This window comes from Filicampus tigris, chromosome 6, assembly GCF_054856515.1.
Source record: "Filicampus tigris isolate MCC_2025a chromosome 6, RoL_Ftig_1.0, whole genome shotgun sequence".
Taxonomy (NCBI): domain Eukaryota; kingdom Metazoa; phylum Chordata; class Actinopteri; order Syngnathiformes; family Syngnathidae; genus Filicampus; species Filicampus tigris.
Window position 1 is genome coordinate 29281811 of NC_141222.1, and position 11764 is coordinate 29293574.

The 11764-nt window shown below is 57.6% G+C and overlaps 1 protein-coding gene across 1 annotated transcript; it reads left to right on the top strand.

Annotated features, from left to right (window-relative positions):
- Positions 1 to 1418: 1418 nt before the first annotated feature.
- On the top strand, positions 1419 to 11657 carry aars2 (alanyl-tRNA synthetase 2, mitochondrial (putative)). The gene is made up of 22 exons (XM_086033977.1): positions 1419 to 1783; positions 2761 to 2949; positions 3044 to 3189; positions 3331 to 3522; positions 3735 to 3879; positions 3959 to 4098; positions 4193 to 4301; positions 4733 to 4771; positions 4852 to 4966; positions 6078 to 6205; positions 6275 to 6413; positions 7221 to 7390; positions 7524 to 7637; positions 8044 to 8184; positions 8275 to 8412; positions 8497 to 8600; positions 9180 to 9288; positions 9387 to 9512; positions 9590 to 9700; positions 9768 to 9851; positions 9925 to 10038; positions 10104 to 11657. Exons 1-22 carry the CDS (start codon positions 1571 to 1573, stop codon positions 10305 to 10307), a joined length of 2970 nt encoding a protein of 989 aa, XP_085890103.1. The 5' UTR covers positions 1419 to 1570; the 3' UTR covers positions 10308 to 11657.
- Positions 11658 to 11764: the final 107 nt, after the last annotated feature.

Consider the following 11764-nt stretch of genomic DNA (forward strand, 5'->3'; position numbering starts at 1 on the left):
CCTAAGCATATTACCCACAGTTCATTGCGGATTTGACCAAAACAGCGGGAATACTGACGCCATTCGGTGGGAATGCTCTACCTGTGTCCAAATATGCCTCTTCAAGTGTAAATATATATGCCATTATTACAAAGTTGATCAGATGTATATGTGGTTTTCCAATCGACGTTTTAACGTCACCGTTGACCTGCGTGATGTGTCCTAGTTTAGCTGCCGTACTTAGCAACCTTCTGCGCATGCGCCGCATACGGTACAGGAGTTGCAAATAGTCCAAATAATATCGACAGGAAGACCGAGTCTTGCTTTACAAACTTGACTGAAGTTGTAATAGAATTTGAAACAGCAAAATTGCAGAAACGACATCCCCTTGCCGCCATGCTCGCTGACGCAGGGGCAGACCTCGCCGACGTCACAAGCGGTGTCCCGATTCTGCCATTTTTGTGCACTTTGTAACCTCGCGCCCTCGAACCCTTCGTTGCACTTCGACTACGTGGGTGTGCACTTTTTGTAACTCGCGCCCTCGAACCCTTCGTTGCACTTCGACTACGTGGGTGTGCGCTTTTTGTAACTCGCGCCCTCGAACCCTTCGTTGCACTTCGACTACGTGGGTGTGCACTTTTTGTAACTCGCGCCCTCGAACCCTTCGTTGCACTTCGACTACGTGGGTGTGCACTTTTTGTAACTTGCGCCCTCGAACCCTTCGTTGCACTTCGACTACGTGGGTGTGCACTTTTTGTAACTTGCGCCCTCGAACCCTTCGTTGCACTTCGACTACGTGGGTGTGCACTTTTTGTAACTTGCGCCCTCGAACCCTTCGTTGCACTTCGACTACGTGGGTGTGCACTTTTTGTAACTTGCGCCCTCGAACCCTTCGTTGCACTTCGACTACGTGGGTGTGCACTTTTTGTAACTCGCGCCCTCGAACCCTTCGTTGCACTTCGACTACGTGGGTGTGCACTTTTTGTAACTTGCGCCCTCGAACCCTTCGTTGCACTTCGACTACGTAGGTGTGCAGTTCGGCCAAGAGCGTAGCGTGCAAGTGTGGGGACTGGGCCTTGAAACTCTCGGCTCATTGAACAGCATTGAACTTACTTCGGGTCGTTGTCATTTGATTTGTGAGGATTATCTTTTTTCCAAATAGCAGAAATACGGCCGCATGTTCGGAATTGTCCATGGGTCGCGAGCTGAGCATTTTGAATGATGTTGAGTGAACGATATGAAACGTTCGTCGAATGTCTGATTGGGAATGAATGGGGAATTTTGGGGTGGAAAATGTGCACTTGTGTGAAATTTCGGAATGTCAAAGGTCACGGGTCCCCGGCTCGCATGGTTTTTGGGGCAACTGTTGAAAGTCGAGCACTTGCGGTCGGGTCGGCAAACGCGCGAGGAGTGAGAGGGGGCGCCGTACGCCTTCCGGCCGCGAGGTGGCGGTGAGGCGCTCTGGCGTTGTTGTCCTGCGCCGCCAAGGAGCGACAAGAAAGCGCAACGCGGCTCCGCGCTCCGCGGACCAGGCTCGTCCTCCTCGCGATGACCTTCTGACCCAGCCGTTCTTCTCCTGCCTCGACCGCCCATGCTCGCGCTGCTTCGCCGGAGCCTGCCGGTTCGGCCGGTTGGCTGGGTTCGCCAAGCGAGCGCGTGTCCCCCGGAAGTCAGCGCCGCGCGCGTCCGGAAAACTTTCGTGGACTTCTTCGAGCGGGAGCACGGACACCTGCTGGTCCCGTCGTCCCCGGTCCGGCCCAGGGGGGATCCCAGTCTGCTCTTTGTCAACGCCGGAATGAACCAGGTCGGATGGGAGCGCTTACGCTACCGGAAAGAACCGCCGGCTAAGCGGCGGCCTTTCACAATAAGAGTGGCAGCATGCTGACTCGAGACATTTCGTTTCCTTCAGGCGCTATTTTGACCGGAAGTTCCGTGTTGTGACTTGACTGAATGTTGTTGTTGTTGTTGTTGTTGTTGTTGTTGCTGTTGCTGTTGCTGCTGCGGAGTCGCGCGAGCGTAGCCACGTGCGTGTGTCAAATGACGAACAGGAATTGGTTTCCACGTTACCTGCCTCGTAAGACAGATCTGTGCAAGATCCGTCCGGTGACAGAAGAAGCAGTGAAGATCCTTTTTAGTCACTTCACACAAAGGTCGTAAAACACAGCGAGAAAGGCTAGCTCATGACTATCGGCGCTGTGCGTCGTCCTTTAATAAAACAAACAAACAAACCCAAAACTAAGCGACACTCCTTCAATTGTCGCGTGACACGCTCAGGAACGCATTCGTCACAGTTCGGAGGCCATGCATGCTGGGAAAGCAACCACTACGTGACGGTGCTCACGCGAGGGCCGCCCCATTTTGAAAAACAAATAGTTATCACGTTTGTAATTGACATCACAATTTTTCAAACGATCATTTATGTTTTGCGTAAGACGTGGAACAAAATGTAGAGACAAATACTTTTCCTTGCAACACGGTGTAACTTGAGTCCCTTTTGCATCAAACAAAATGGATCAAATGAGTTGGTACAACATTTTTAAAAAGGTGCAAAAGGCCCCCTAGCCCCCGGCCCAAAAATGACATCCCGTACCCGGCCGGGTCATGAGAATGCGCTCCTTCCGAGAAAGAAGCCTATTTGCGCTTGTTGCGCGGGCGTCGTTGCTGCGTGGCGGGCGTCGTTGCTGCCGCGCGTCGTTGCTGCCGCGCTCTGAAAACGCAAAACATAAATGAAGCGCCTCGCCCCGGCGGCTGTGTTTTTCTTTTGTTTCGCCGCCGTCGCAGTTCAAGCCCATCCTGCTGGGCACGGCCGACCCTCGCAGCGCCACGGCGTCCTACCGCCGCGTGGTCAACAGTCAGAAGTGCGTGCGCGCCGGCGGCAAGCACAACGACCTGGACGACGTGGGCAAGGACGTGTACCACCACACCTTCTTCGAGATGATGGGCAACTGGTCCTTCGGCGACTACTTCAAGGTAGGCCCGCCCCCGCCCCGCCGGGATCAAAGGACGCCGTCGCTGCGCTTGAAGGCCTCCGTCCACGAGCGCGCCTTCTTTATCCCTTTGGCAGGAGGAGGCGTGCGCCATGGCCTGGAGGCTGCTGACGGAGCGTTACGGGGTGGCGCCCGACAGGCTCTACGTGTCCTACTTTGCCGGCGACGCCGCTTCGGGCCTGGAAGCCGACGAGGAAACGCGCCGCATCTGGTTGGACGTCGGGTAGGCCCATCGCGCGGGGGCGGGCCGGTTCGGTTCGGTTCGGTTCGGTTCGGTTCGGTTCGGTTCGGTTCGGTTCGGCGGGCTGACCGGCCGGGACCGCCTCCTCCTCCTCCTCCTCCTCCTCCTCCTCCTCCTCCTCAGGGTTCCCGAGGCTCGCCTCCTGCCGTTCGGGCCCGAGGAGAACTTCTGGGAGATGGGCCGGACGGGCCCGTGCGGCCCCTGCACCGAGATCCACTACGACCGCGTGGGAGGCCGCGACGCCGCCCGCTTGGTCAACGCCGGCTGCCCGGACGTGCTGGAGATCTGGAACCTGGTCTTCATGCAGTACAGCAGGTGACCCGGCCCGGCCATGATGGCCATGGCGCTCCACCAAATGTGACAAAATTGGGGGCCGGGGGGGGGGGGGGGGGGGCCCATTTCAAGCGTGGGCAAAATGGCGGCGGGTCTTTAGTTGTTTTGTTTTTTTTCTTTTCCTTTTGTTTTGTTTTGTTCCTCGGCGTCAGTGGTTTGTGCTGTTGTGAGCCTTTTGCGTGTGCGCGCGTCAGGGAGCGCTGCGGCGAGCTGCTCGCGCTGCCGCGCCACAGCGTGGACACGGGCTTGGGCCTGGAGCGGCTGCTCAGCGTCCTTCAAGGAAAAGCCTCCAACTACGACACGGACCTGTTCGCCCCGCTGATGGACGCCATCCGTCAGGTAGCGGGCGCCGCGACCGCCGCGACCGCCGCACCGCGACCGCTACCCCCCCCTCCACCTCCCTGGTCTTCCTCCTCAGAAAAGCGGCGCTCCCGCGTACGGCGGCCGCACGGGTCCCGAGGCGCGGCTGGACACGGCGTACCGGGTGGTGGCCGACCACGCCCGCGCCCTGGCGGTCTGCATCGCCGACGGCGTCCATCCCGGCATGTCGGGGGCCGAGTGAGTGGGGGGGGGGGGCTCGGGGGCCGGGCTCGGGGCCGCCGGCCGCCAGCCACCGGCCGTCACGCGCGCCTGCCTTCCTGCTCCCTGCCAGGCTGGTGCTGAGGAGGATCCTGAGGCGGGCGGTGCGCTTCTCCGCCGAGGTTCTGCGGGCTCCCCAGGGAACGCTGGCCAGCCTGGTGCCGTACGTGGCGCGCAGCCTGGTAGGTTGGCCGCCGGCCCGCTTTTCGCAAACCATTAGGGATGTAACCATTCGCCCCAGCCCCGATCGGATTCCGTTTTCACTTCCCCATTTTCGATTCGGTTGGATTGGATTTTGAAAAAATGGCTCCCGTGCTCGTCTCGGTGGTGCGCTTGAAATTGACTTTGGACATTTGCGCCTTTTTATTGATTTTTTTTTTTTTACATTTACATTTACTTACTTGCGTTTTTGGAACTTTTTCCTGATTTGTACCCAAAAAGAAATGACGGTTTGAAGAACGGCGATTTCGACAATGACCAAAATAATCACGATGGAAATATATATATTTTTTTCCCCATAGTCGAGCAGCCCTAGCCTACGCACGCACTTGTGGGGACTCACGCACACACAAATAGCCTACATGTTATGGTTGTGCGTGGTGTGCGCACGCAGGGCGACGTGTATCCGGAGCTGCGGCTCGAGGCCGACCGGGTGAGTGCGGCCGGCCGGCCGGCGGGCCGACGCCGTCCGGCAGGAAGCGACTGACGGCGAGTGTGCGCCGCCGCCGGCAGGTGATGGACGTCATCAACGAGAACGAGGACCGCTTCCTGTCCAACCTGCGGCAGGGCGGCAGGCTCATCCGACGCACCCTCCAAACTGTGGACCCGCAGCGGCCGCTCTTTCCTGGTGACCTCGCCCGTGTCCGCTAGCTTCGCGCTAACGCGGCGAGCAGAAAATAGCGTTACCTTTTTTTGTGCTTCGATTTCAAGCTGTTTGAATCGATTTTTTCCATGGATCGTTACATCCCTGCGGCACCGAAACGTTCAACTTGACAGTATGGTTTTGGTTAGCTTTAAGCTAGCGTGCCACGCGTAGCCGGGCCGTAGAGGGGTCAGCAGAAAGAAAGAATGACACCTTGTGTCATGCGAGCAAGCGCGGCGTAGCCTCGGGGTCGGCTAGTTTCACGCCAACGCCGACTAGCGTGGACGTCGCGGCCTTCGAGTGTCTGCGCGTGTATGTATTTTACAGATGAGCCCATGTGGTTTTTTTTCAAGGCCGATACCGATTGTTAGTAGTCGAGGAGGCCGATTGCCGATATTAGAGATTGAGCGACATGTTTTCCTCAGGGCCGCTATTTGGAGCCCATTTTTCGTAGAAAAGAAATATTGGCGTCAGTCTAATAAAAAAAAATGTCAAACTCTTAACTTTGTCGAAAGGTCTTTAGGCATGTTTATTGAACAATTTTTCAGATTTCCATAAGGTTGATTTTGATTTTGATTTTTTTTCAATTATTATAAATGCTGCCAAAATACATCTTTGTTGTGGAATTGCAACAAAAAGTGTCCCCAAAAGTGACATGAAAACAGAAACATTCGCTCCAGATACTTTTTTCCAGTCAACAGATTGCTCTAAAATTTCCAAATGGCAGAAATGTTCAAATGTCACTTATGTTTGTCTTGGTTTCAAACAAAAAGAGCAAAAAGAACTCTTATAAAGAGTTAACTGGACACTCAAATAATGAGTACCTTGAAGTTAAGACCGTTTTAAATGGATACAATACAATACAATTTTATTGATATAGCGCATTTCATAACAGCTAGATGTATTATTGGCCAGCAGATTAAAAAAAAAAAAAAAAAAAGCCAATATCGATGTATAATGCCGATATTCTGCATTTTGGCGAATATCGGTGGCGACAATCGGCATCGCCGCCGATAATCGTCAGTTTGACAAATATCGGTGGCGATTATCGGCATTTCCTTGACCGGAGGCCGGTGTGCATTTTGTGCCCCCTTAGCGTCGGTGGCGTGCTCGCTGCACCGGGACTTGGGCTTCCCGCTGGACCTGGTGGAGCTGATACTGGACGAGAAGGGCGTGTCCGTCGACCGGCAGGAAGTGGAGCGGCTCGTGGCGAAGCAACACAAGGTATCCGCCCGCCCGCGCCGCTTTGAGCCGCCGGCCGAGGTTAAAGCGCCACGTCGTCGCCGGTGTCAGGTGACGTCGGAGCGGGACGGCGCCGACGACGCTCGCGTGACCGTCGACGTGGTGGCCCTGGCCCAGCTGCGGCGAGAGGGCGTGGCTCACACGGACGACAGCGCCAAGTACCAGTACACTCTCCGGCAAGAGCGCTACGGTGAGTGCGTTTCTGCAGCAGAGATAGACCCGCGTGCTTTTGCTTCAGGGCCCATACCCATTATTAGAAGCCGAAGAGACCCATCGCCGATATTTGGAGCCGATATGAGAGATTGACTGACTGATATCTTTTTTTCAGGACCGATACCGATTACTAGTAGCCGAGGAGGCCCATCGCCGATATCTGGAGCCGATATGAGAGATTGACTGACTGATATGTTTTTTTCAGGACCTATACCGATTATGAGTAGCCGATGAGGCCCATCACCGATATTTGAAGCCATTTTCAGCAAGGGACAATATTGGCGTCGAAATCGAAAAAAAGAATAATATCGTCATTGAAGGGGGAAGTCAAGCCAAACATCTTTGTTTTCCAGAAGATGTTCTACGCAGGCCCACTAGTTGAAATGTGGCATTCTGATCAATTTGCGGAATAAGAGTTGATCCCGCCCTTTTTGACCATCTCCGGGGGCGGCCATTGATTGCACATTTTTCGTAAACGATGTTGATAAACGTTTGCCGACTTTGTTGTCAAACTCAACGAAAAAGTTGAGGGAGCTATCTCCGTTTGACGCTCACAATTCCAATTGGTCCACAATTTCAAAGCGAAGTTCAACTTTCACACGTCGCAGTTTGAAAGGGATTGATGATCGGCCATCAGATTTGGAAAGAAGGCCGACGCCGGCCGGACGCGGGCGCCGCCGACGTGCCCGGGCCCGGCCGATAACGCGTCCGTCCCTCGCGGCCGATAACGTGGCCGTCCGTCGCTGGAAGCGACTCACCGGCCGAAAACCGTTTCCCCTCGCAGTGTTCCCGGCGTGCCGAGCGCGCGTGCTGGCCCTGTTTGACGGCGCGGCGCTGGTGTCCCAGGTGGAAGCGGGTCAGCGCTGCGCCGTCATCCTGGACCGGACCTGCTTCTACGCCGAGCAGGGCGGGCAAGACGCCGACCGCGGCTACTTCGTACGGGACGAGCTGCAGGTGGGTGGCCGGCGAGCGCGCGCCTGCGTGCGTCCGTCCGTGCCTGCGTGCCTGCGTCCGTCCGCGCCTGCGTGCCTGCGTCCGTCCGCGCCGCCGCCGCGCCCACTCACCGCCTTCACTCGCTGTTTGTCAGGAAGTGCCCTTCTCGGTGGAGCACGTGTCGACGGCGGGGGGCTACGTCATCCACCAGGTGACCGCCGCCGACACCCTCAAGACCGGGGACCGCCTGCACCTCCATCTGGACCAGGTGAGTGCGGGGGCCTCAGATGAATTGGCGGCAGCGGTTAAACCGCACCACACGGTTGTTTGCTTGAATTTAGACACCTTTGCACCTTTTTTAAAATGTATTATTTTTTTGATTTCACCTTTAGACGTACTGCTCCCAAAAATAGGTGATCGTTTCAGTAATGCCACCAGAGCAATTTGTGTATTTTTGGCATCATCGAGCAGCCCTATCGGTTGGTTCCTTTTGGAGCAAGCAGAATAAGGGCAAGCCTGTGACGATTTCCTCGGATAGAAATGCACGTTAGTCATGGTTTTTTTTTCCGGCGATTTTCTGCAGTTTTGTAAAGGCGCAGCGTAAAAACGGTAATGCAATGTGGGAAAAGGCGCACGCCGCCAAACGGGCCTCGGGCATCTGCGTGTGTGTCCAGGCTCACCGCGTGGCGTGCATGAGCAACCACACGGCCACGCACCTGCTCAACTTTGCCCTGCGCCAGCTGGTGGGCCCGTCGCTCCGCCAGCGAGGATCGCACGTGTCGGCCGGCCGCCTGCGCTTGGACGTCAGCCTCAAGGTGGGAAGCGGCCCGCTCACGCTCGCGAGCGGCCGGCCCATCGTTAGCGCGAACGATGGGCCGCCGGCACTAACGGGCTACGCTCGCCAGGAATCGCCCAGCGCCGAGCAGCTTCGGCAGGCGGAGGCCCGCGTCAACGCGGAGGTGGCGGCCGACCGGCCGCTGCACGTCCAGGAGCTCCCCCTGGAGGTGGCCATGAGCATCCGGGATGTGCGCACCGTCGACGAGGTGAGCGCCCGCCGCCGCGCCCGCCCGCCGGCCGTTTGGCGCCGTCCCGAGGCTCCCTGTCACCGCGGTACTTGCCGTCTTCAGGTGTACCCCGACCCCGTTCGAGTGGTCTCGCTGGCCGTTCCCGTCCGGCGCCTTCTGGAGCCTCCTGCCGTGGCCCCGACGTCGGTGGAACTCTGCTGCGGAACGTGAGCGATCTTGGCCAATGTCGCCGCTGGCCTCTTTCGACGATCGCACCCGGAAACAAGCGAGCCTTCCATTTTATGTCTTTCATTCTTTTCTTTTCGGGCACCGACCGGACCATATTCGCCGTTTGGACCGATATCGCCATCGGCTTTTGGAAAAACGGCACGGCCGATAATCAACCCATTTCCGACCGCGTCGAAATCAAAACCGAGACGCCTTTGTGTCGCGTCGGCGTTTTGGACGACTTGATTTCCTGTCCAAAATGAAAGTAGGGGCGACTTTGGACGTTTTCGCGCGGTGACGTGACGACATGCCGCCGGTGAACCCGGCCGCTCCCTTGTTCCAATTTCACAACAAAGCTAGTTGACAACAGAATGAAAAGCTGAGAAATGCTTCCACGAACATGCTTGAAGGCGGTTTTTTTTTCCTTTTTTCAATTTTCACGCCAATATTTTCCTTTTGACCCAAAATGAATATCGGCTCCAAAGATCGGCCTCCTTGACTGCTCGTAATGGGTATCGGCCCTGAGAAAAACCCCGATGGCTCCATCTTGCGCGCGCGTGCGTGTGTGTGTGTGTCAGGCACCTGGCGCGGACGTCCTCCATCGGCAGCCTGGCGATCGTGTCGGAGCGGCAGACGGCCAAAGGGATCAGTCGCATCGTCGCCGTCACGGGAACGGAGGCCGCTCGGGTCAGTATGTTAGCCTAGCTCAGCGTGAGGACAAAGCGCGCGGCGCGCTTAGCCTAGCCACCCGCCGCTAACCCCGCGCGGCGCGATCCCATTTGGAGGCTCGAGAGGCGGGCCGATCGCTGTCGGAGGAAGTGGACTCCCTGGCGGCCAGGATGACGGGTCCCGCCTCCTCCCGCCTGGACTCCGCCCAGAGTCTCTCCAAGGAGGCGGGCGCCGTCTCCGACGTAAGCGGCCGGCGCCGTCCGTCTCCGCCGCCTCCCGGCCGGCCGAGCGTTGCTTTATCCTCGGCGGCGTCTTCCAGGCGGTGGACAACACGCCCGTCCCCCAGTGGCTGCGAGTGGAACTGCAGGCGCGCCTCAAGGCCATGCGCAGGCGGAGCAACACTTTGGTCAGGAAGCTGGAGAGCGCGCAGGTGAAGGAAGCCCTTTGCAAATGAAAAGCCCCGCCCGCCGAGCTAACCGCCACACCACGCCCGACAGGCGGCGGCGGCGGCCGAGGCGCTGCTGGCCGACGGCGAACGGGACGCGGTGCTGGTCCGGGCCGTGGGGGCGCCGTCCTTGGCCGTAGGTTGACCGGTCCCCCCGAGCCCCTCGCCGTTTGCGCCCCTTTGCTAAGTCGGCCCTTTGCCGCCTTCAGGTCCTGATGAAGACGGTCAACCTGGTGAGTTTGGCGCGGCCTTCCGCTCACGTCATGCTGCTGGCTCCCCAAAAGCATTCTGGGAAAGTGCTGTGCGCCTGCCAGGTTCCCAAGGTAAGGCCGTCGACCACCCGCCGGCGTCCCATCGGCCCCTGACCGCCCTTTGCGCTCCCGCCCAGGGCTCGGCGGCGGCGCTGCCGGCTTCCGACTGGGCGACGGCCGTGTGCCGGCGGATGGGCGGCGACGGCGGCGGCTCGGCGGCGGTGGCGCGAGGAACGGGAAGCGCCGCCCGCGCGGCGGAGGCGCCGGCCTGGGCCGAGGCCTTCGCGCGCCGACGGCTTGCCGCGCGAGCGGGAAGCGTGGGGGCGGGGCCCGAGCGGTGAGCGTCGATCGGGGCTGGCGAGGCTGAGCGCGAGCCCCGCCCCCTGCTCCATCCGGCTTGACTTGCTTTCTGTGTCTTTTAACGTGCCAATACTTCAAAGTCCAATCATGCAAATATTTGTGCAAATCCAAATCATGGCGGTGAAAGCGATGACTATGTTGCTCATCATTTCCTTTCCTAGTGTAAATGTGTGATCGTCAAAGGGGTGTGACGCGGGCGGCCGCGGAAATTCCGCGGGCGGCCGCTGTTCCGCGGGCGGCCGCTGTTCCGCGGGCGGCCGCTGTTCCGCGCGGACTCTCGGGAGCTTTTTGGAGCGCGAGCGGAAACTCTTCTCTGCAGTTCCTCTGCCCACCAGCGGGCGGCGCTTGTCGCAACATGTGCCCGTCCCACCTTTCGCGCCAAGCGGCAGCCTCCCTCCCAAGCCAAAGAAAAACGTCGCTCTCCTCCGCGATCAGTAACGTCGACCCCGTCCTCCATCCGAAACGAGAGCGGGTCGACTCGGTTCCAAGGGGAAATGCGTTGGACGCGCTTTCAAGAGCAACGCTGACGTGAGGGCTGACCGAAAAGAATTCCGCCGTCTCTGGCGCCATCTTGCGTCTCGAGTGTGACGAGAAACAACCGGCCCCGCCCGGCCCAAGCCAAAGCAACCAATCAGAGATCCCTTGTCGTCTCCCTTCTTTTTGCCTGCCCCTGACTAGCATGTAAAGCTCGCAGAAAATCACGCCTAGAAGATGTGGTGCGGTCGGGTCGTCCAACCATAACATGATGGAAACCAAACGAGTCGCGGGGACTCAAGCGACACGTTTTAGAGCCACTCGGACGTCTTTAATTGCGCGCCTTGATTGCTCACGGCGTGTGACGTCACGTTGACGTCAGCTCGGAATTGTTTTAGTTGAAGACTGCCGTTGACATTTTTACAAACCCCAAAATGCTTCCGAAAACGCGGACGAGCCGTCATGATATGTTCATACCCGAAAGTCAATTATCTGGCATGGGACCTGGGACTGTCCGAGCATATTTCACGCCCCCCCCCCCCCCACCCCCGGATACACTCTCACGTTCAACTTTAGAAGTAGGCGGCTGCAAAATACGCTTTATCGTCCCGCAAGTTTGAGAGGCCTCCGCTAGAGGGAGCCAGCGTGCCACTCGCAGGCTGCGCCTCTTTGTCGCTCAATACACCGCTGTACACGCGTGTACATGTTAGTACACGTCTTTCTTGTTTGGCTCCTCTTTTTATTGATGCGATGCTTTGCTTCATTGTGACCCTTTTGGGGGGCTTTCGTTGCTGTTGCTTAAACTCCTGTTTAGTTGTGAGCGTGACTTTTGTTTTTCATAAAGTGAAAAAGTCCAATTTGGTTGGCCTGCGTGGTTCTTGGTGTGCTTTTTTATTTCTATTTTTCGTCTCGTTCAAAAGTGACGAAGGAACTTGCTTCTTGAGGTCTTTCGGGGGACAGGATT

Bases quoted from the DNA above. Each gene is read 5' to 3' on its own strand.
- aars2 (XM_086033977.1), top strand. From the start codon at position 1,571: ATGCTCGCGCTGCTTCGCCGGAGCCTGCCGGTTCGGCCGGTTGGCTGG. The intron at 1,784-2,760 runs GTCGGATGGGAG...CCGCCGTCGCAG, and splicing joins TCAACGCCGGAATGAACCAG to TTCAAGCCCATCCTGCTGGG. The intron at 7,638-8,043 runs GTGAGTGCGGGG...GTGTGTGTCCAG, and splicing joins TGCACCTCCATCTGGACCAG to GCTCACCGCGTGGCGTGCAT.